At 37.9% G+C, this 24980-nt stretch overlaps 1 protein-coding gene and 1 pseudogene across 2 annotated transcripts; both read left to right on the top strand.

The window, feature by feature from the left end:
* The first annotated feature begins 15908 nt into the window (after positions 1-15908).
* Positions 15909-20665, top strand: LOC131770099 (retinoschisin-like). 2 transcript variants are annotated; one of them, XR_010717047.1, is made up of 3 exons: positions 15909-16253; positions 16859-16907; positions 20094-20665. XR_010717047.1 is itself a non-coding variant. In XM_059085812.2 (3 exons), the coding sequence occupies exons 1-2, from the start codon at positions 17838-17840 to the stop codon at positions 18615-18617; spliced, it is 522 nt and encodes a 173-aa protein (XP_058941795.2). In that variant the 5' UTR covers positions 17826-17837; the 3' UTR covers position 18618; positions 20094-20665. The 2 variants fall into 2 exon arrangements, 1 of the variants encoding a protein (XP_058941795.2); XM_059085812.2 differs by lacking the exons at positions 15909-16253; positions 16859-16907 and adding exons at positions 17826-18221; positions 18480-18618.
* A 337-nt stretch (positions 20666-21002) lies between these two features.
* LOC136279638 (52 kDa repressor of the inhibitor of the protein kinase-like) lies at positions 21003-23512 on the top strand (annotated as a pseudogene).
* The last annotated feature ends 1468 nt before the right edge of the window (positions 23513-24980 follow it).

The following is a 24980-nucleotide window of genomic DNA, read 5'->3' as shown; positions in this document are numbered from 1 at the left end:
AGCTGCTATTGGAATTGATTTATCAATAGATCTAGAGTGGGTCTGGTTGCACTACAAAATCTAAGAGCCACCTTAACTTAAAGGTTATATTTAGGTGACTTCATCATCGTCTTGATCTTCTTTATCAATTGTCATCATTGCCTCTAAAATTGGAAAATTTCATAACATTTCAGCTTTCTTTCAATCTCTATTTATGTCACCCATGTCTCTGTATTAGCATCAGCCTTCTAGCTTGCATAAACAAGAGAAGCTCACATGAAATGAATGCGAAAGCGATCTTCGATGTAATAAACACTTCTTAAGCAGTAGTGAAAATATGACCTGAAAAAAAATTCAGGCCTGTACGGGGTTTGAACCTATGACCTTTGCGATACCGGTGTAGTGCTCTACCAACTGAGCTAACAACAAGTCAACTGGGAGCTGGTCATTATGTTGGTTAATAATGAAACCATGAAAGGATGAATAAATGACCTTTTTCAGGCCTTATTTTCACTACTACTTAAAGCTCATATGGTTTAATAGCTATGAAGGCAGGATAAGTGTTTTTAGTTTAATTTAATTTAACCTGTTGTGTTACATTAAGAAACATTCTGTTTTGCATACTCAAGTCTAGACTGGCATATTTAATTGAAGTTATGTGTGTATGTCTGAAAATGTGTGCATTGTGAGGTAGTATAATTTGATTGACGTCAGCGTTTTCAAACCGTCAATTCACCATTGCGTTCACGAGACTTGAAAGGTTTATCCATCGTCGCCATATTGTATCCTGTATAGAGAAACCCACTGGGTTCTTTTTCCGTCTAGCAGGTCAATAGTTTTCGCTCACAGTAGACTGAGAAGAACTGCAGGGTTAGAGAAAGGTTCTGTCATTTGCCCTCATAACCGAAAAGGAGTGTCTGCGTTAAAAACTGCTTGGGATATCTCGCAATGAAAAAAAAAGACAAGATTTTGATTCCAAACTTCTTCCTATGTATTATATATGTATCAGAGTGATGATGACTTCCGCTCAGGTTGTCGAAACGTCAGTCACCACTACCGACAACAGTCCTTCTCAGGATTACACTCACCCGGACGATCAAACTACACTACTACAACCGATTAAATGGTAGTTTAAGCTTATTAGTCATTATTATTAATGATATGAGCCAAATGCACCAATGGCAGCACATGAAAACGCACCTGTGAAAACGAACTAACGAATATTCTCTTTTTGGAGCCTCATGTTTAATTAACCTCAGTGCCTGACGAAGACCAAAAGTGTAGTGTTTCAAATGTAGTTTATGTTTGGATGGCCTCAATGAAAACCAGGCTGGTGTCTAATAATAAAAATATGTCATTTTTCACGGTCTCTTAACTACTTCAAGAAGAAAAGTGGTTTTTTTTTTTCAATAGAAAGAGATACATAAGTCAGTCTTCATTATGAAAAGAGCGGCAAGGAACCTCTGATGAGTTGACATGCCGTTAAAACGAGTTGTTTTTTTTGCTAAACCTGCAAAAATGCCAATGAATATCGCGAGTGAGTGTAAACCCAGATAGTCAGTATATGCTTTGGAATTTTTGTAAAATAATCGCACAATAAAGGAAATTTGTACAACTGTTAAGGTTCAGAGACTTGTATTACACTTTTTAGGGCGAAATTCGCATTAATTAATAATTATAGTCATATGATAAAAAAATTGATTGTGATAATGTTGATAACATTGATTAAAAATTAGCGGTGAACATCTTGGCTCTTCTTGTCCGAAACAGGAAAAAATTAAAAGCCCTTGACTTTTTGCGACAGACGAATCTAATATTAATATAATAATAATATTTTATTGATATAGCACTATTTCTATCGCTATCTAATAGTGGTATTGAATCATTTTAAAATATCTCACCTAGAAATGTCTAGAACATGAGTAAGATATACTAACTAATAAAATAACTAAGCTGTCACAATCAGAATAAAAACTAAGAATAGTAAAACCTTATGATAAAAACTTACTAACTAACTAACTAACTAACTACCTAAATAAATAGTTAACTGACTAACCAATAATAAAATATCTGGTTAAAAAGCTTTCCTAAAAAGATGTGATTTAAGACTGCGCTTGAATTGTAACAAACTGACACTTGAACGGATTTCCTGCGGCAGTGCGTTCCATAATTTAGCCAAGGCTACAGAAAATGATCTTGAACCATGTCTGGTAATTATGTAAACAACGTCAACCAAACGATGGCCATTAATTGATCTTAAATTGCGTCTGGGCACGTATTTTTTTATAAGATCGCAGAGGTATGTTGATGCTAGGCCGTTGAAGCATTTAAGTGTCAATAAAAGAATTTTTAAAAACTATGCGCTCTTCAATTGGCAACCAGTGGAGTTTACAGAGTACTGGTGTTATATGGTCACATTTTACGTGTATGAGTAACAATCCTGGTTGTACAATAAAATACGGATACTACAATGGACTGACACTAAATTAAAGAATAGTTCCCTAGTTTAAAGTCACTGAACTGGCCCTGAATTCTCTCACTTAGTTCTAACAAAGCGTTTATGAGAGTTCACGGAATTTTACATCGCATTACTTTAACTTTTAGTAGTAATGAAAATGAAACTTATCCTTAGGGTCTGAATACATAACCTTAAAAGCAGGCGAGAAGATAAGGTGAATCTATCAGCTGATGGGTTTTGTATCTGATTGAGAACAAAATTCTCTGAACCTGTTTACAAATAAAAGTATGGGACCTGAAAGGAAGAATTATCAATCAGATCTTGGGAGCTTAACGGTTAAGGCAAGGCAATTGAGAAAAACGGCCAAAACTAGTGCTCATGCTTATTAATACTGTTTTTTTCCTATTCCCTATTTCTTTTCATTTTGTAGCCGAATAACAGCACTTTAAGAAGAATGCCACTGTGATTTAACCCCTCCGTTGCTGACGCGATGTGATTGTTGATTCTGGTTTTCAAGTACAACAGCTGTTTGACTTATTAGTAAGTTAATTATTGACAGTTTTAGCTTAATAGTCCTTCTGATTCATTATGGAAGCAAAACGCACCTGTGACACCACATTAAAACGAACGAATATGCTCTTTTGGTGTCTCGTGTTCTGAATCAACATCAATTTCAAGGAAGACATAATTTCAGTCTTCTCTGTTGCACAGACATTAACCACTGTGTAGAAAATTCTTGTTTAAATGGTGGATTGTGCAGGAATATTGCCAATGAATACAAGTGTACCTGGGTGGACGGCTTTCTTTTTGGATGCTACCGTCATAAGAGCGACGATGTTAAGGACACTTGATGTGTATTTTGTTTTTATCCATCCTCAAAAATGATATAGCACGCTTTTGCAGAAATACCACAATGCTCTCTGATATGCAGATGTTGTTTCTATTTTAAGTATATGTCTAATCTTATGAGTGTGTTAGCTCTCAGCACGAACTGCCGTGCCATGTTTCAACTTCTTGACAGCTTACATGAGGGTCCCCAATAAGGTTCTTCAATCCCACGATCCCGACTAGAATTTTCTCTCAATCCCGTTATCACTACGGTTTATACCAGCCAATCTCGATCCCGATCATGCAATTTTGTCTTGGTCCATTTCCTAAATGTAAGAGGGCCTCTTCGTTAGGATGATGGATTCTAAACCAGCATTGATCCGTTGAAGTCTATAGTCACCGTCAGACGTAAGTTTCTCTCTTTTCACCAAAATGACAATATCGCTCATTCAAGAAGTTTTCAAAGCACAAATAAGGGACGCTAGTCACGGTAACGACTTCCTTCCATTTAACTTCGATCACGTACCAAAAACGGATCAGTAAAGACAAGTTAGTATCAAAGAAACAAATAGCAATGTCATCAAATGCATGAAAGACAGAAGGTGACGGCAATCCCATTGTTCCATAACAAGGTAAATAAAGAAAAATTAACACAACACAAGTCTGTTGTTGAAGCGAATACGTCTTCTGAAGCGGGAACCTCTTCCGAGGAGAGAATTAGCCTCTCACTCCAAAGATGGAATGTTCCATCATCACTCGTGGAATTGTACTCTAATATTCCATCTTCCTCTTCGTCTTGTTTCCCGCTGTTTTCTTGCTGCCCCTCGAAGTCAGAGTGTTCGAGGCTGACCGGTCCGCCCGGCTGAATTTCTCTCTGATAGAGTTACAACTGGGTAGTTCAAGCTCTTGCCATTGTTGTTTCCAATCTGACAGAGCGCTGACACAATACAAAACAGTGTTTACTTTTGCCGCTGCAAAGATCGCCGACTTAAAGGCTTTACGTTCAAAATATTTCACTTTGCAAGCTTGATATCCTGTAGTTTGCAATGTCAGAGAGACCCTCGATGCGTTTCAACAAATTTCAAAAAGTATTCAAAACTGAGGAAACCTTTGAGTTAAACGACAGAGGAGTCGTCCCTCTAAAGGAAGGAAAATAACTGGAATGTGACAAAGAAACTATTTACACTAAATTATACGTTAAAAAGGTAAGAAAAATTTGTCTATTTATTTGTGCTAAAATAAATAAAATACGACTGCCCTCGGAAGAGGGACCCGGGTTTATTGTATTACAAACACAGTTGGCTTTCTCGCTCAGCTCTCTGGAAAAAAAAAAAAGGGATCAAAATCAGTATCTGGGCAACTACCCACCTACCCCTCCCCTGACCTAACATTCACCCGAACTTGTTATCAATTGACTGTTGTTGGGTTAGGGGAGGGGTAGAAAATACTGATGCCCAAATACTGATGTTGATCCAAAAAAACAAGTCTATCTTGATTCGTAATACAGCGAAATCTTTATATAACAAATCCTTTATTGACCAAGCTTGTTCAGTCGAGATGGCTGGATATTAGCCTCGTTCTTTTTTTCCCCGCTTTTACAGACCTTGACTTCGTTTAGGTTCATAAAAACGCCCAAACAGAACTCGGCTAATATCTCGCCATCTTGACTTCACGCTTGGTCAATAACGCCTGCATATTTGAATCCTGTAGTAAGACCTACATATTGGTCAAACGGCTACGCATGCGCACTAAACTTCAAGCAACTTGAATAATTTGCCATAGTAGACACGGAGAAGCCTAAGTGCGGCATGTTTTTTTTTCCAGTTTTAAAGGAAAGTTCGAACTTCCTAAGACTAAGACTTATATACGTTGTTGTTTTATACTCTCCCCACTTTCTGCTAATTTACACTCTCATATATTTTTTTTGCACTTCCCACGGCGGCGCAGTGAAGTCGCTCGTAAGCTTGGTCGTGCTGGCAGTAGTAGTTTTTCCATAGTGGAGTTCCCGAGAAAATGCCTAAAAGAGGGAAGAACCAGAGCTATGAGAGATACTTGTGAGGATAGCAGGTCAACAGTTTTCGCCCACAGTAGACTGGGAAGAACTGCAGGGTTAGAGAAAGGTTCTGTGATTTTCCTTCATAACCGAGAAGAAGCGTCTGCGTTAAAAAAATTGTTTGGGATATCTCGGAAAAAAACCCCCAAAAAAACAGAAAAAAAAACAAGATTTTGACCTCAAACTTCTTCCTATGCATTGAGATATTTGGAATTCTAAACTTTTTCTTCTCACTTAATACTAGATGCGTGTCAGTAAATCTGTATTATTATTTCAAAACTCTTGTGTCAGCGCAGCATTTGACAGCAAATTATCCTAAAAAATGTTTTCAGAGTAAAAATGACCTTGCGATTTTACACTATGCACCAAATTGGGAAATTCGTCCACTGAAAAATCAATTTAAGTTTTGGAATCGCTTGACATTTCTAGAAATGTCAAGCGATTCCAAAACATGTGATACTTTTAAGAAGTTTGAAAGAACCTTTCATAACACGATAAGTTCAGCACACAGAGTTAAATTCATTTTGATTTTCCGGTGATGACCTCGTCTAAGGTATGCATACTCCTCAGCTTTGTAATTGTGTCGCAGGCGTTTTCATTAGAAGTCAACAAGGGATGATATTGAATAATTTAAATGGAAGTTGGAGATTTTAATTTATTCATCTTACCAATCATAGTCGAATCGACTGCCTAATTAAAAAAAATCTGTGAAAGCTGAAGAACAGTACGATTTCAATTGTTGATTAAATGTTAAAGAAGATAACATTTCCGAGTCAAGTATTAATCTCGTCAGTCATTTCCGTCTGAATAAGCAAAGATCTTATTTGATTCAGAGATTTAAAACAAAAAATGACCTCTGCCGTCCATCAAAATTTTCCAGTTTATCAGTTGTTATCCTGTAGATTTTCCTGTTAACTATAGACTCCTCGATGCAGTTATTGAGATACTAATATTGTTATCTACCGCAGAAGTTACTGAATAATTTATTAAGTACTTAACCTCTTTAAAAAAACACTCTTTAAAAAAAACTTCTCGCAGAAAAAATATGCTCAGTTACAACTGAGTTGAAAATTAATGCGGTACTTGCTAAATTATTTAGAAACTTCTAGGCACCAGTTATTATGTCAACAACTGCATCAAGGCTTCTAACGCTGACCAGAACACTTAAGTGATTACAACTGATAATCAGCGATCAGGCAATGCATATAACTGCGAGTTATAGCATGATAAAAAAAAAAAGTTCACATCGAAGGAAATGCTCAAAATTTAGACATCACAAGTTTGAAAGCAAATAAAACACTTCTTGCAGACAAAATATGCCCAGTTACAATTGAGTTGAAAATTAATGCGTTTCTACTTGCTTTCAAATTTGTGATGCTTTGAAGCAGTTGTTGACATGATAACTGGTGTCTAGAAGTTTCTCAATAATTTAGTAAGTACCGCACTAATTTTCAACTCAGTAATAAAAATGAGTATATTTTGTCTGCGGGAAGTGTTTTTTTAAGGAGTTTTTTTTAAGAGGTTGAATACTTAATAAATCATTCAGAAACTTCTACGGTAGATAACAATATTAATATCTCAACAACTGCATCGAGGAGTCGAAAAAAATTTAACGGATGTCAGAGGTCATTTTTATTTTAAATCTCTGAATCAAATAAGATCTTTGTTTATTCAGACGGAAATGGCTGACGAGATTAATACTTGACTCGGAAATGTTATCTTCTTTAACATTTAATCAGCAATTGAAATCGCACTGTTATTCAGCTCTCACTGATTCCTTTCAATTAGCCAGTCGATTCGGCTATGATTAATAAGATTATAATTAAAATCTCCAGCTTTCATTCAAATTATTCAATAACATTCCCTTGTTGACTTCTGATGAAAACGCCTGCGACACAATTACAAAGCTGAGGAGAATGCATACCAAAATGAGTTTTACTCTGTGTGCTGAACTTGTCGTGTTATTAATGTCTGAAGTCGTAGCATCTCAAGTATTTCTTTGTAAGGAAGCATCTCTTTCCTGTCCTGTAATAACTTACAGTCATCGCCAACTTAAAGGTTTCACGTACAAAACAATTCACTTCGCAAGCCTGGTATCCTGTGGTTTGCTATGTCAGAGAGACCCTTGATGCGTTTCAACAAATTTCAGAAACGTTTTCAAAAGTCAGGGAACCTGTGAGTTGAACGACAGAGGAGCTCTCCTTACTTAAAAAAGGAAACGAACTGGAATACGACGAAGAAGCAATTTACACCCAATTTTACGACATGAAGGTAACAAAAAAATCTTGATAAAAGACCAAGAGGAAGGTGTTATTGATTCCTCGAGACACTTGTCTTTCATTCGTGGTATCTTTCTCATAAAATCTTCATATTTCGACGAAAGATGTGAAAACTTTCCATCTGTCATATTTTTCTTTGAATGTTTTTATCGTTTGGTCCTAAACCAGTTTGATGTGTATGCGGGTAAAATGGTGGTTTTTCATCTTTTCTTTTAAAGGCGAATGGACCACATTTCACTCTGTGCTGATAATCAAAATGTTGTACTGTCGTTTAAAGTAAAATGAGTAATTTTTCCAGATAACTGGGAATTTAAATCTAAGTATCATTGGAGTCAATATATGGAAACCGCTTCGAAGCTTAATAAAGTTAAATGTATTTAAGGTAATTTAGTGTTAACAACTGAGTTGAAAATGTAAATTGGCCACCGTAAAGAGTAAAAAAGCTGACGTTTCGATCGGATTGGATGCGATTGGATCGCTCTAACGCAGATCTAACGCTCGGAACGTCAGCTTTTTTAAGCTGAGAGTTCTTAAATAATTTCATGTGGACCGAGAGTAAAATTCAGTATAAAATTAAGCTAACTTTCAAGATGTATCTAAAGGCCTTCAATTAGCTCACTCTGTGAAGTCTCCATACGGTGACGAACCCGGAAGACTAATTGATTTTCCGATAAAATAAAAAAGGAATGATTTTTTTATGTTTTCAGCATTACTGTAAGGCATTCAAGGGAGATATAAAAGTCGTTAGCTGCAAATGTAAGTAGCGTTGGTTTGAAAGGTATTCTTGAGATTAACGTCAACGGCCTCATGTTTAAATTACAATGAGTTACTTCTCCTGGCTGCAATTTGTCTCTCCGCCAATAGGCGCGGAGTCTGCCTTCCTCGCGAACCTTCGCGGACCTTCGCAAACGTTCCCGAACCTCCTTGAAACATTCAATTATTAACACTTCCTTAAAAGTCCTCGGATGTTGTCACAAAAAATTGCCAAGGAAAATTTTGCTTAGGTTACTTCTAAATCAGAGTGGAAATTGACCCTTTAATTCCCATGAGTGAAGACAGGATTTCTCCTTACAATAACCATACAATATCAATCAGACAGGTGATGAGAATAATGAAAAAGATAAGTTTGAGGATTTTCTAGTAGATCAAGTATCAAATTCTCATAACTAGCATCATAAGAGTTGTATAGAAGACAGTAAGGAGAATTAGTAATGAGATCTTGGGCACTGAAGGGTTAAGGAAATAAGAACCTGCTGAAGAAGCTGAGGACCCTCACTGCGTTATTCACAACTTCAAATGCTGATGTGCCTACAAAATGCATCGCGAAAACATGATTGCGTTGAGTCATCAATATGGGAAGCAATTTAAACATATCCAGAAATTAGACGAGACAAACTTCAGGGATCCAAAATCCTTTGCTTACTCCAAAGGTGCCGCAATAATTTTTGACCTTTGTGGGTACGAATTTTTATTTGTAATAGAGCTTCGACTATCACTTGAACTTTTACATTTCTATTCAACTGTTTCAAAATCCTCCTTTATTCCATGATAAACAACTCAATATCTGTGCGATTGTATTTCTCTGTCTCAATTTCAGGTGCGGAATCACCAAAAGCCCCAGCTACTCTCGGCATGGAAAGTGGTGCTATTTTGACTCACAGATTACCGCTTCCTCCGTGTTTAATAATAAACATGCCGGACCGAATGCTAGATTACATTTCAAAGGGTCCGAAAACCCGCTTAGATATGCTGGCTGGGCAGCTGGAGTGAAAAACACCAACCAAAGGCTGCAAGTGGATCTTCAGCAGACCACAAGGGCAATAGGCATAGCGACGCAGGGGAGACATGATTTGGATCTGTGGGTTACTAGATACAAGCTACAATATGGTGATGACGGACAAACTTTCAGAGATTACAAGCGAAACGGAGACATATCAGACACGGTATGAAAAAATATGCGTAACTAAAGAAACCTTTTTGCGGAGAAAGAGTCCCAAGGAGGAACAAATCCTTTTTGTATTCTGTACTCTGATCCTTTTCCACTGAACCACAAAGCAGTTACACTAGGCTGGGCCATATACTCTCTGCCATTGAAGCTACAGAAAAGCATTCACGAAAGTTATTGGGTAAGAGTAACTCGTACTGTAAAAAGAAAAAAAACGTACACTCGTTAATTTTACGACCAAATATATTCTACTCCGGTTTTCCCAGAAAACAAAGACAGAGACACAATTGTTTACCACGGTCTTAACCCGCCCATTTATGTTCGCTATGCTCGAGTTCTTCCGATGGAATGGAAAGGGACGATCGCTATGAGGATTGAGCTTTATTCTTGTAAAGGTAACCTACTGGTCCAATTGTGTAGCAATGGCCGAGATTTTTGTGAGAAACGTATTCTGGGGAGACGGAAGGTGTGCGTTGGGTAAGGGTAAGCTGTAATGGACTGACATTACATTTAACCCTTTAGTTCCCAAGATCTTCATCCTAATTCTCCCGTCTAGCCGCTAGACATTCCTTGCAAATCAGGTACAAGAATTAGATGTTAGATCAGGATAACAACTTTTACCTGATAAGTGTGAATATTCCCATCACCTGTTTGCAAGATATATCTATGGATATTTTAGGGAAAAGTTTCCTGTTAATCACTTCTGGGAGTTAAGAGCGCTAGCAGTGCTCAGAAACCAAAGCGAGCCCCGGTTTAAGGTCAGTTGCCCTTTGGGTTTTGCGCGTGATTGTCATATGTCATCGATAGAGCTCACGCATTTCACATAACATCCCCAACACCTATTTTTTTTTACTGAGATACACTATTTCTTTTTGATAGAAAACTTAGTTCTCTTAACTTGTTTAGAAGTACGAGAGTCACAACTGAAGGGAAGAATTCACGTTTTCGGTGTTAGATTGCACTTGTAGTGTCACATGACTTGCGATGTAAACAAACTGCGAAATTTTGGACTTTGAGTCCACCACCCACTGTTCGAGTCCGAGCCTTGGCTTCGGCATTTTGTCGTAAATAGTTTCCCTCTGTCGAGCCATGGAATAATACAAAACATTCTATGTACTGATGTTTATCTTCTCAGGTATTTTCAGGGCGTTAAGCGCGTTGATTGTCAAATGAAATCACGTCTGATAGGAAATTAGTGCCCACGAATCGCTGTAGATCGTGAGTAAGCCTGCATTCCCACACAGAATTTCGTTTCATATCGCATTGCATGGAAATTTTTTATGTAACGCAAGTGGGAAATTCTGCGAAATCCAGTTCAACTTTCAGGAGCGGTTGTAGCTTAGAATGGCAGAACACATAATTAGAGACGATTTCAACGCTTTGAGAGTGGTAAAAGCTGAAAAATATATGCAGAAACGGGGACTTTCAGAGAGCGGATATTTGAAGACTTCGTTTGTGGAAATCGCCTCCGCAGTCGAAAAAATGGTTCTATTAGTGTGTCCAAATTTCGAAAAAGACGACGCCACTACTTCAGACAAATCAATAATTCATGATGTGTTTATTCTCAATCTACTTCTTTTGAAGACTGTGAACAATTTTGACGCATCGCGGCTGTTTGGATTGTTTTTTTTTTTTAATAATTTGATTTACAACCGCTACCGAGTCGTTTGAAGATTATCACCCATTCAATGATCGTTGGTTACGTATCATAACCACCAGAAGTCTCGTGACACTACACGTGAAATCTAACGGCGAAAAGGTGAATTATCAATCAGACCCTGGAAGTCTGACGGTTAAGGCAGGGGAATTGAGAAAAACGACCAGAAATAAACTATCCTTTTTGTTTTTGTTTCCTTATTTTTCATATAGAATAACAGCTGTTTGCGAGAAACATCGCTACAATTTAATCCCTTCTATGGCTAATCCAAAATGATTTTTGTTTGTGGATTACAAGGTACAACAGCAGCTTGATACGCTGATTAACTAATTATTGGTCGTTTTAGCTTAATAGTCGTTATAATTCGCAATGTGAGGGATATGCACCAATGGCAGCACATTAAGACGCACCTGTAATAACGAACGAACGGACGTGCTCTTTCGGAGACTCGTGTTCGATCAACCTCAGTGCCTAACGAGAACCGATAGTGAAAACAAACCAATCCTGGTGAAAATGTATAATATATCATACTCTCTTGACCACTTTAACAAAGTAGTAAATCTTGTATCGTAGGAAAGTGGCACATGCACATGTGTGTTCATTAAGGAAAAAGTGACAAGAAACCTCTGACGAGTTTGCATGCCGTGAAAACGTGTTTACAGATGTAACTGATCAAATTATTGAATAAAGTATGTACAAAGAGAGTTTTTTTTTTAAGACAGTAAGTACTGAATAAGTTATAAAGAAACTTCTGGATACCAATTACCGTTTCAACAACTGCATTGGTTCTTCTATAGTTCACAACATTTGAATGATAACAATTGATAAAGTGGATCTGAAATTTATTTTCTTCACAACGGCACTGAGGATTCTAGAGTTGACCAGATTATTTACTGCGAGGGTCATTTATGAAAAAAAAAACGATTAATAAAATAAGAAGCTGTCTAACACGTTTAAGATCCGTATTTTCCCAGTTAAAACTCAGCCATAATTTCAAATGCAGTATGCGCGTGCGCCAACGCATTTTTTTGTGTTTGGTGGGTCTGAGACGAAGTCGAGATACTTGAGAACGCTAGACAACGAGAAGTAGAAATAAGTGAGATCAAACTGTATTAGTTTATATCTATGTTATATTTGATTGCTGATGAACATGTAGAAAAGCATCAACTAAGGTTCTAGGTTTTTACCGCCATGTCTTTCTTTCTAACAATTATTGGCAATTCTATCGTCATTTACGCCTTTTGGACTGCCCCGAGCATAACTCCTCCTTCAAGAGTTTTCTTTATCCATCTCGCTGTATCTGATTTGCTGGTTGGTTTGGTCGTCCTGTCCCTCTCTGCAGTCTTTAGGGTAAGAGTTTTGATTAGATTAAAGAGTCAGAGTAATGATTATGATAGTAACCTGGAGTGCGACATCAGCAAAACAGTGGGGTTCTTCGCTCTATTTCTCTCTGGGGTATCCCTCAACTCTATCGCAGTCATAGCTGTGGATAGATATCTTGGGCTCTCACTTCATCTACGTTATCACGCGTTGGTAACCGCAAAGAGAGCACTCATCGTAGTGGCAATTGTCTGGATTTGGTCTTTGCTTATGACTGTGGAATAAATGGTTGTTTCTTTAAATGATATTGTTAACTCTTCTCTCATAGTATTCAAAATTGCAACCACTAGATGCGCTTACAATATGATTTACAAAATAGCGCGTCATCATTAGAATCAAATCTTCGACCAAGCTGAATTTGAGAATCAAAATAACAAATTGGTGCGATTAGCGCGCGCGAGTAAGGTGGCCTTTAATGCAATGTGTATATTCGTAATAATGCTTATCTGCTACTCTCCCTATGGCATCATCTCTTCCTTTTTCCGAAATTCACCTGACCCCAGGCCTTGGGATGAGTGTATCAATTTTATAAGTTTGTTTAATTCTTGCATAAATCCATTGGTGTATTGCTGGAAAATTCGTGCGGTTCGCGTGAGAGCCATCAACCTTCTGACGCGTGTACTTCCAGGATGGAATACTTGAAAGCAGATCTAGAAAGAGGAATATTCAAAGTACTTTGTTACAAGATATTTAAACAAGCGAACTCACTGCGAAACGTTAGTTTAGATAATTGGAAAGAAAAGTTAAAATTGCTAATAGAAAAATGTGAAAGTGCTCGTCACTTAAGTAAGTAACATTTGGTAAATCAATGTTTAATCGCTAAATATAGAGTCACCATGAAATTTCAGCACAATGCTGTTATAAGTAGACTCAAATTTTCGACTGTTATACTGCCTGTCTTAGTAGAGTATTGAGGCTGAATGATAAGCATTGCCTACATGGCTAGCTGCTATTGGAGTTGATTCATCAATAGATCTAGAGTGAGTGTGGTTGCGCTACAAAATCTAAAAGCCACCTTAACTTAAAGGTGACTTCATCATCGTCCTGATCTTCTTTGTCATCATTGCCTCTAAAAATTGGAAAATTTCATAACATTTCAGCTTTCTTTTAATCTCTATTGATGTCATCCATGCCTCTGTGGTAGCACTAGGCTAAGCCTACTAGCTTTCGCAAACTATAGAAGCTCACTTGAAATGAATGCGAAAGCGATCTTCGCAGTAATAAACTCTTCTTAAGCAGTAGTGAAAATATGACCTAAAAAAAAATTCAGGCCTGTACGGGATTTCAAACTATGACCTTTGCGATACCGGTGTAGTGCTCTACCAACTGAGCTAACAACAAGTCAACTGGGAGATGGTCAGTATGTTGGTTAACAATGAACCCATGAAATGATGAATACTTTTTCAGGCCTTACACAACTACTTAAAAAATGTTATCAGTTGAATTTAATTTAACCTATTGCATTGCATTAAGAAACATTGTGTTTTGCATATTTAAGGCTAGACTGGCATATTTAATGGAAGCAATGTGTGTATGTCTAAAAATGTGTGCATCTTGAGGTAGCGTAATTTAATTGATGTCAGTGTTTTCATACCGCCAATTCACCATTGCGTTCACGAGACTTGAAAGCATAGTATATTTGAATAAAGGGGTGAGTCTCTGAAGAAACTGTGTTGCTGCGTCGGTGGAAGAGTATAACAACGTAATTTTGTTTTATTAACTGAGTTGATAACGTAAATTGGCCACAGTAAAGAGTTTCCAAGGAGACGTTTCAAGCGTTAGCACTTCGTCTCTCGCTCTGACGAAGGGCTAACGCTGGAATGTCAGCTTTGAAACTCTTACTGTTGCAAATTTACGTTATCGACTCAGTTGATAAAACCTTATTACCTTAACATTTATTTGATCATACGAAGTCGCTAAGCTTTGTTATTATATCGCTGGCAGTGCCCGTGGGCAGTATGAAGTGAATCCTGTTCTCTGATTAGCTACCTAAGCGGGCAAGATGGTCCATCACAGTCTTGGCGATGTAGAGGCAAAAAAAATCGGCAGAGGGAGATTAAAACAAAGAAAACATAAACAACTCAACCGGGTTTGCTTTACTACAAACACACTTGGCTTTCTCGTCTGGCTCTTTAAAAAAAACGTCAATCCTGATTGGTCGAAAATTAATGCGGTACTAACTAAATGTTTTAGAAACTTCTAGACACTAGTATCAAGGCATCAAAAAATTTTATAACATAGCTAGTAAATTTGTCTAATCAAATTCAATTGCACGAGCGTGCTTCATATTCCTATTGTACACACTCATGACGTCAGCAAACAAATCCCTCGAGAAAAAGATTTTCCATCGGGTTGAAAATGTTATAAAACAATTGGTTCATATGTCAGCTGTGCGTTCATCGAGATATGGAGCACTTGGGAAGTTTGAAGAGCAAGAAGGATGCGTAAGAGTTGCTCGAGGCGTAGCCGATAGCAACTCCGGCTTCTTGAGTGCCAATTGTTAATGAAAGCAAATAGAACCGCATTAATTTTCAACTCAGTTGTAACTGGAATTATTTTGTCTGCGAGAAGTGTTCTATTTGCTTTCAAATTTGTGATATCTAAACTCTGAGCATTTCATTTCGTTTCCTTCGATGAAAACTAATTTGTTTCATCCCGCTATAGCTCGCAGCCATCGCCGATTATCAGTTGTTATCACTTAAATGTTATTTTGCCTTGATGCAGTTGTTGACATAATAACTGGTGTCTAGAAGTTTCTTAAACATTTAGTGAGTGCCATATTAATTTTCAGGTCAGTTGTAACTGAGTAAATTGTGTCTGTGAGAAGTGTTTTTTTTAAAGAGTGTCTTTTTAAAGAGGTTAAGTACTTAATAAATTATTCAGAAACGTCTAAAGTGGACAACAATAATAATATCTCAACAACTACATCGACGTGTCCATAGCTAACAGGAAAGGCTATATGATAAGAACCGACAAACTAGAAAAATTTAATGAACGACCGGGTCATTTTTCATTTTAAATCTCTGAATCAAATAAGATCTTTGTTCATTCAAAAAGAAATGGCTGATGAGATTAAAACTTCACGCGGACATGTCATCTTCTTTAACATCTAATTAAAATCGAAATCGTATTGTTATCCAGCTTTCAGTCCATCCTTTCAATTAGCCAGTCGATTGCACGGCTATGATTGGTAAGATAAATCATTAAAATCTCCAAATTTTATGTAAATTATTTAATATCATTCCCTTGTTGACTTCTGATGAAAACGCCTCCGACACAATTACAAAGCTAAGTAGTACGCATACCTTAGACGAAGTGATCACCAGAAAATCAAAATGAATTTTACTCTGTGTGCTGGACTTATCTTGTTCTTAATGTCCGAAGTCGTAGCATCTCAAGCATTTCTCAAGCAATCATCTCTTTCTTATCCAGTGATAACTTACAATCATCGCCAACTTAAAGGCTTCACGTTCAAAACAATTCACTCTGCAAGCCTTGTATCCTGTGGTTTGCTATGTCAGAGAGACCCTCGATGCGTTTCAACAAATTTCAGAAACGTTTTCAAAAGTGAGGGAACCTGTGAGTTGAACGACGAGGGAGTTCTCCTTACTGAGAAAGGAAACCAACTGGAATACAACGAAGAAGCAATTTACACCCAATTTTACGACACGAAGGTAAAAAAGGTCTTGAAAGAAGACAAAGAAGAAGGTGTTATTGATTTCTCGAGACACTTGTCTTTCTTTCGTGGTATCTTTCCAATAAAATCTTCATATTTCGACGACAGATGTGAAAACTTTCCGTCTGTCATATTTTTCTTTGAATGTGTTAATCGATTTGGTCCTAAAGTAGTTTGACGTGTATGCGGGTAAAATGGCGGTTTTTCATCTTCTTCTTTTAGAGGCGAATGAACTACATTTCATTGAGTGCTGATAATCAATATGTTCTACGGTCATTCAAAGAAAAATAAGCAATTTTTCCAGATAACTGGTAATTTAAATCTCAGTATCATTAGATTCAATGTATGCAAACTGCTCCGAAACTCAATAAAATTAAATAAATTTAATTTGAGAGTTCTTAAATAAATTCAGGTGGACCAAAAGTGGTCATACGGATTTAGTGCACAAAATTCAGTATAAAATTTAGCTTGAAGCTAAGACTTTCAAGATGCATCTAAAGGCTTTCATTTAGCTCGCTATTGCAGCCTCCATAGGGTGATGAACCTGGAGGACGTATTGATTACCCGATAAAATGAAAAATGAATGATTTCTTATGTTTTCAGCACAACTGTCTGGCCTTCAAGGAAGATTTAAAAGTCGTCAACTGCAAATGTAAGTAGCGTTGATTTGAAAGGTATTCTTGAGATTAATGTCAACGACTTCATTTTTAAATTACAATGAGTTACTTGTCCCGGCTGCTTCTTGTCTCTCCGCCAATAGGTGCGGAGTCTGCCGTCCTCGCGAACCTTCGCACACCTTCGCAAACATTCCCGAACCTGCTTGAAACATTCTGATTCTTACAGCTTTCTTGAAAGTCCTCGAATGCTGTCAAAAAAAATTGCCAAGGAAAAAGGGGCCTAGGTTACTTCTAAATCAAAGTGGAAATCAAGCCTTAAATTCCCACGAGTGACCAAGACAGAATTTCTCCTTACAATAACCATACAACATCAATCAGACAGGTGATGAGAATAATGAAAGATAAGTTTGAGGATTTTTTAGTTGATCCAGTAACAAATTCTCAGAACTAGCATCATAAGAGTTATATAGCAGACAGTAATGAGAATTAATAATGAGATCTTGGATTAAGGAAACAAGAACCTGCTGAAGAAGCCGAGGACACTCACTGCGTTATTCACAGCTTCAAATGCTGATGTGCTAACGAAATGCATCGCGAAAACATGATAGCGTTGAGTCATCAATATGGAAAGCAATTTAAACATATCCAGAAATTAGACAAGGCAAACTTCAGGGATCCAAAAACCATTGGATACTCCAAAGGTGCCGCAGTAAACTTTAACCGTTTCCGGTTTCTATTACAATTTTCATTTGTAATAGAGCTTTGACCATCACTTGTAAGTCGGAGAGATTTAACTCACGCGAAAGTTTTTATCTTTATCAAATTTTTTATTATAATGCTTGAGATAAAGTGGAAAGGTGAAACTGCACTTGCTTTTAAATTTCTATTCAACCGTTTTCAAAATCCTCCTTTATTTCTATTCAACCGTTCTCAAAATCCTCCTTTATTCCATGATAAACAAATCAATGTCCGTGCGATTGCATTTCTCTGTCTCAATTTCACGTGCGGAATCACCAAAAACTCCAGTTCCCCTTGGCATGGAAAGCGGTGCTATTTTTGACTCACAGATCACCGCTTCCTCCATGTCTAATGATAGACATGCCGCACCGAATGCTAGATTACATTTCAAAGGATCCGAAAACCCGGTTAGACATGGTGGCTGGGTAGCTAGAGAGAAAAACATCAACCAATGGCTGCAAGTGGATCTTCAGCATATCATAAGGGTAATAGGCATAGCGACGCAGGGGAAACCTGCATCAAAGCAGTGGGTTACTAAATACAAGCTACAATATGGCGATGACGGACAAACTTTTAGAGTCTACAAGCGAGACGGAGACGTATCAGACACGGTATGAAAAAATATGCTTAATTGAACAAACTTTTTTGCGGAGAAAAAGTCCCCATGAGGAGCAGAACCTTTTTGTATTCTGCATTCTGATCCTTTTCCACTGAGCCACAAAGCAGTTACACTAGGCTGGGCCATATACTCTCTGTCATTGAACCTACAGAAAAGCATTCACGAAAGTTATTGGGTAAGAGTAACCCATAGTATAAAAAGAAAAAAAACTTACTCTCGTTAATTTTACGACCAAATATATTCTACTCAGGTTTTCCAAGGAAACAAGGACAGAGACATAGTAGTTTACCACGATCTTAACCCGCTTATTTATGTTCGCTATGTTCGAGTTCTTCCGATGGACTGGAATTGGGCGATCGCTATGAGGATTGAGCTTTATTCTTGTTAAGGTAACCTACTGGTCCAATTGTGTAGCAATGGCCGAGATTTTTGGGAAAAACGTATTCTGGGAGACGGAAGGTGTTCGTTGGGTAAGGGTGAGCTGTAATGGACTGACATTACATTTAACCTTTTAGCTCCCAAGATCTTCATCCTTATTCTCCCGTCTAGCTGCCACGCATTCCTTGCAAATCAGGTACAAGAATTTGGTGTTAGATCAGGATAACAACTTTTACCTGATAAGTGTGAATATTCTCATCACCTGTTTGCAAGATATATCTATGGATATTTTAGGGAAAAGTTTCATGTTAATCACTTCTGGGAGTTGAGGGTTAAGAGCGCTAGCAGTGCTCAGAAACCAAAGCGAGCCCCGGTTTAAGGCCAGTTGCCCTTTGAGTTTTACACATGTTTGTAATATGTCATCGAGAGAGCGCATTTCACATACCACTCCCAACACCTATTTTTTTTTTTGTTTTTTTTTTGACTGAAATACATGATTTGTTTTTCATAGAGAACCAAATTCTCTTAACTTGTGTAGAAGTATTAAAGTCACAACTGAAGGAAAGAATTCACGTTTTCGGTGTTAGATTGCACTTGCAGTGTCACGTAACTTGTGATGTAAACAAACTGCGAAAGCTTAGACTTTGAGTCAACCACCCACAGCTCGAGTCCGAACTTCGGCTTCGGCATTTTGTTGTGAATAGCTTCCCTCTGTCGCGCCATGGAAAAATAAAAAAAAATTTTATGTACAGTGTTAAATGAAACCACGTCTGATAGGAGATTATTGCCCACGAATCGCTGTAGAACGTGATCAAGTCTAAATTCCCTCAAAGAATTTCGTTTCATATGGTATTGCGTGGAATGTTTTATGTAACGTAATGGGGAAATCCTGCCAAATCCAGTTCAGTCTTCAAGAGCAATTGTAGCTTAGAATAGCAAATCACAAAATTTGAGACGGTTTTAACGCTATGAATATAATGTATATATATATAAATGTCTGCAGAAACGGGACATTTCAGTGAGCAGATATTTCACAATTTTGTGTGGGGAAGTCGCCTTCGCAGTCGAAAAAAAGGGTTCTATTAGTGTGTCCAAATTTCGATGAAAACGGCACCACTACTTCAGGCAAATCAATAATTCCTGATATGTTTATTCTCAATCTAGTTTTTTTGAAGACTGTGACCAATTTTAACGCTTCGCGGCCGTTTGGATTGTAGGATATTTTTAATCATTTTATTTACTTCTCCACCGGAGTCAGGCATGGACTCGCCGCTTACAAATCATTTCGTTATCATTTCGCTTATAAATCGTATCGTAACCATTAGAAGTCTCGTGACACTATACGTGAAACCTAACGCCGAAAAGGTGAATTATCAATCAGACCCTGGAAGTCTGACGGTTGAGGCAGGGGAATAGAGAAAAACGACCAGAAACTATCTTTTACATGCTTGTTAATGCTGTTTTTGTTTCCTTATTTTTCATATAGAATAACAGTTGTTTGCGAGAAACATCACTGCAATTCAATCCCTTCTATGGCTAATCCAAAATGATTTTTGTTTGTGGATTACAAAGTACAACAGCAGCTTGATTCGTTGACTAATTAATTATTGATCGTTTGAGCTTAATAGTCGTTATAATTCGTAATGTGAGGGATATGCACCAATGGCAGCACATTAAGACGCACCTGTAAAACGAACGAACGAACGTGCTCTTTTGGAGACTCGTGTTCAATCAACCTCAGTGCCTAACGAGAACCGATAGTGAAAACAAACCAATCTCTCGTAAAAATGTATAATATATCATGCTCTCTTCACCAATTTAACAAAGTAGTAAATCTTGTATCGTAGGAAAGAGACACATGTGTGTTCATTAAGGAAAAGGCGACAAGAAACCTCAGACGAGTTTGCATGCCGTTAAAACGTGTTTAGCAGTTGTAACTGATCAAATTATTTAATAGAGTATGTACCTCTAGTTAAATTTGTAAGTAAGCAAATGAACCTTGCGAGTAAATGTGACTCAAATAGTCAGATTTAACGCTCAGGAATTGTTGAGAAATAATCGCACAATAAAGGAAGTTGTTACAACCGCGGAGGTTTCGACTTTTTAGAGCAAAAATGGCTATGAGAGATTTACGGAAACACATAAAACCAACTCGAAATCATTGAAAGTCCTGGGATTTTTGCAATGGATGAATCTGATCTTATAGTTTCTTCATTAATCAAATTGTAACACGTGTTTCTAGCAGGATTCGAACCTGCAAATTGTGACACGTGTTTCTAGTAGGATTCCAACCTATAAATTGTGACACGTTTTTCTAGTAGGGTTCGAACCTGCAATTCTTCGTGTATAAAGCAGACGTGATAACTACTCCACTACAGGAACGCGGCTTGTAAGCATGGCTTTGTCCGCCAAGAGCATCTCACCCATGGCGCGATATGACGTAGTCTTTGAAGGTCAAGAAAAAGCTCCGAAGGCGTTTGCGATATCAGCGCAATTTTGATTTTATTTCTGGTTACTTTTACATTCGCTGAGCGGGTTACAATTTAGACTAACGTAAACTTTCACGTCATTTTGACAGTGCACGAATGGTGTTATCGGAGAGCTCAATTTTAAATTTTGTCTCATTGCTGTTTATTGAATGAAGACTAAATTCACGCATACAACATTTGCAGAAGACATGACGATAGCTAAATGATGGCTTTGTATTGTTAATTTTCCTCGCGAAAAAACAATCATACCGATTGTTGCTGTAACATGATTTTATATTCAAATTAGTTATAAACTGCGTCCTCGTCATAGGAATTTCTTTTCGTTATTCAGGTATCAAAGTTCCTCTGTCGTTCATATCACAGATTCCTGTTGCTATTTTAAAACTTGAAGTTTTAGGGAAATCGAGAGCTTTTTTGACATTGCAAAACGTAGGATGCTAAGCTTACAGAATGAAAGATTTGTAGGTGAATCCTGATAGTCGGCTATTATGTAACAGAGGCGGATCCAGGAGAGGGGTTGAGGGGGTTGCAACCCCCTTTGAGGAGCATTTGTCGCTTGTTATTTGTTTTATTCTTCATAAATTAATTATAAATAAATTTTTTTTACAAAGTTTTTCCACTTCCATCATTCGACTGCTTGTCAAGTTATGAAAAGGTAATGTACATTTCGCGAACGTGTAGGCGTCAAAAATTAAGGAAAGGCTTTCAGCAGAGCTAAGGACTAAGGACCTGCCTTTCACAATCATAGCTGATGAGAGTACTGATCCACACTCAAACCAGGAGATCTTATTTTTATGCTTGAGGTTTGTGGACCAGTCCTCGCCAAACGAGCCTCGTGCTAAAGAATGCCTGATTAATTTCATGCATTTGGAACGAACAAATGACACCATGATTTCAAGAAAGATTTTGGAATCTCTCTCTGATACATCTATTTCTTTGGATCCTAACAACATCCGTAGTCAGGCATGTGATGGAGCTTCCGTTATGTCAAGTGGAAAGGAAGGAGTGCAGGCCAAGATAAAAGAGATCAGTCCTTTAGCTCTTTTCACACATTGCTATGCTCACTGCCTGAACCTCTCCATCGCAGCATCATGCAAACTGTCAGAAGTGCGAAATTTGGTAGGTCTGATTAACGAAGCATATTTATTTTTAAATAACAGCCCAAAGCGACAGCAGCTGTTTGGGTTGACTCTGAAAGAATACCTGCCCGAGAATTCCCACAGTAAGCTTCCAGGTCTATACAAGACACGCTGGGTGGAAAGACACACGTGCTTAGATCTTTTCCTGGAAATGTATGAGCTCCTAGTCACCTTTCTAGATGCTGTTATTTCCCCCCACGAGTGCCCAAACTTGAAATCGTCTACTGAAGCTGGAATTGGGACAAAGATACTATTACAAAAGCCCAGGGACTGAAAGCCTCTTTGTTGTCATTCCAGACCGTAGTGGTTTTTATTGCGACCAAGAATATTCTTATTGAAGTCAAAGCTCTTGCATCAAAGCTGCAGAAACGGGACCAAGATATTTTAGAAGCTTACATGATGGTTGACGAAGTAGTTGGAAACATCAAGTCCGTTAGAAAAAACATTGACAGCGACTTTCAAGTTTGGTCCAAACAAATATTAGACCTTGCTGAGAAATTGGGAATTGTTGAAGCTAGACCCAGAAAGACAAGCAGCATACTGAGGAATCGCTCAAACATTCCCAGCTGTAGTCCAATTTATCATTACAAAAAATTTGTGGCTATTCCCCTTCTTGATTCTCTGACTATTCAAATGCAAGACCAATTTTCTGACGAAGATCGCCACACCCGTCGCTTGCTTTATCTAGTACCCTCTATCATAGTTAATAACTATCTAAGCTATCTGAAGCAACAGAAGGCATGTTGTTCTGGGAGAATGACCTTCCATTTCCCAAATCCCTTGAGAATGAGCTGCGAAGATGGTAAATTATGTGGTAGTCAGCAGAGAAGAATCTTCCAAGCAATCTTCTATTCGCACTTGGCGCGTTTGATGAGGATGCTTTTCCAAATATCCATCGTCTTCTTCTCATTACATGCACCCTACCGATCAATAGTGCGGAAGCTGAGCGGTCCTTTTCGCTCGTGAAACAGATCAAGACGTGCACCAGATCAACGATGTGTGAAGAGCACTTTTCAGACCTCTGAGAGATTCGAGGTAGACGAGATATGCGAGGCCTTTGTAAAAGCTCATCCTAAGAGACTTTTTCAGGCTACGTTGTTTGATTAACGAGGTATGTAGAGAAATCACAAATAACTATTTTTGATACTGCTCCCTTTCAATCATGCACTTTTATTTTTGGGTTTCTTGCTGAAAAATAAGATAAACTCCAAATTTCATATCATACCTTCACAACGCTTTTCAAGTCTCAGGAATTCTGTACATGGCGCTTTAGAGGAAAAAATCGGAATTTTTTTTGCGGGGGGGAAGGAGCATGGCTCCGGACCCCTTAAGAGCCAGAGGCACGGGGCCGTCACTCGCCTTCCACACCATTGGCGTTAAAGGTTACTAAAATAGTGTACAACCCCCCCTTTGAGAAATTCTTGGATCCGCCCCTGATGTGGAGATTATCAATGTAATAACTGAGAAGATTGTGCCCATTAGTTCAACAGTGACAGCATTAATTATTTCAAATCTGTATTTCTCGGTCCAAGCGACATCAAAAATAGTTCCTTTGTAATTTTGTAAGCACTTTCTATAGCTTTTTATTGTCAAGGGAAATAAATCTCAAGGCTCAAAGCCAATACAACGTTCAAGCACGTGAAAGGCTCCCTGAAAAAGGCTAAATTTTTGGAAATTGATTGTGATGAGATCCCTGTTCCGTTTGCTGTACTGCAGAGATACTGAGTAATTCAAAATCTCCACTTTGTGATGATTTTCACGCGAGTCGTACAAATTGCTATTGTGGCGACTGGGTTTTACATGTAGTACTGCCGCTGACAAGTTGAGATTTCTGCTCTCAGATTCTCAGTATTTACGAGCGTTCAATCAAAGTTTCCCTTTTTTTGTTTGGTTGGTTTTACTTAGAATGCTCGGAAAACTGCTGATATATCGAAAAATGTCCATTTCTCGTCTTCTTTGGGGCGACCGATAGAAAATTCATGGAGAAATACAGCGTCAGGCTATCGTGACAAGGTACATGTTTATGACAAATGACCGGTGTGAGGATAGTTTCGTATAGATCAGCCGACTTTAACATGTTTTAAATGACATACGAGTATAACAGAGGACTTCGGATTGCTCAAATTCCCATGAAAGAAGGGGCAGCACTCGGAATCTGGATGATATGCACACGATTTGAGGTATGTGTTAGTAGTTACGTCGAGTGAATGTTGATCAATGTTTTTCACAAGATAACAACCAGAGGCGATATTTCTCTTCGGGATATTGCTCATAAGATAACATTCTTTCAAGGCCTCGCATGTTTCATTTTTTCTGAAACTTTTGTTGTTGAGAACATTAGATGTAAACATCGCCAAATTATGCAATATCTGATTTTTGAGCTTTTTTCGCGAATTGCCCCTATAAAAAGTAGAGGCAGGCCCGCAGAGATTTTTACATATTTAAAAACTAGAACAATACAACCAGCTAGGTGGGTAGTTTCAGTTCCAGAATCGGTGCACTTTTGGAGAAATTCAGATAAACGTTTTCCCTGTTTTTTGTGCATCCCCCCTGAGTGCCTAACTGCATGCAAAATTTGTAGGGGGGTTGAAATTTTTTATTTCTAAAGATGTTTGATTCTTACAGAGACTTATTCTTAACTCTCAGAAATGACCAATATGAAACCTCTCCCTATAATATCCTTACATTACCCAGGAAACAAGTCATGACAATATTGAAACTTATGAAGTAGAAGTTGTTATCTCG

This window comes from Pocillopora verrucosa, chromosome 3 (genome assembly GCF_036669915.1).
Source record: "Pocillopora verrucosa isolate sample1 chromosome 3, ASM3666991v2, whole genome shotgun sequence".
Lineage (NCBI taxonomy): Eukaryota > Metazoa > Cnidaria > Anthozoa > Scleractinia > Pocilloporidae > Pocillopora > Pocillopora verrucosa.
Note: the sequence above shows the minus strand (reverse complement) of the source record. Positions and strands in the feature narration are given on the sequence as shown.

Bases quoted from the DNA above. Each gene is read 5' to 3' on its own strand.
- LOC131770099 (XM_059085812.2), top strand. From the start codon at position 17,838: ATGTCCGTGCGATTGCATTTCTCTGTCTCAATTTCACGTGCGGAATCA. The intron at 18,222-18,479 runs GTATGAAAAAAT...TATTCTACTCAG, and splicing joins ACGGAGACGTATCAGACACG to GTTTTCCAAGGAAACAAGGA.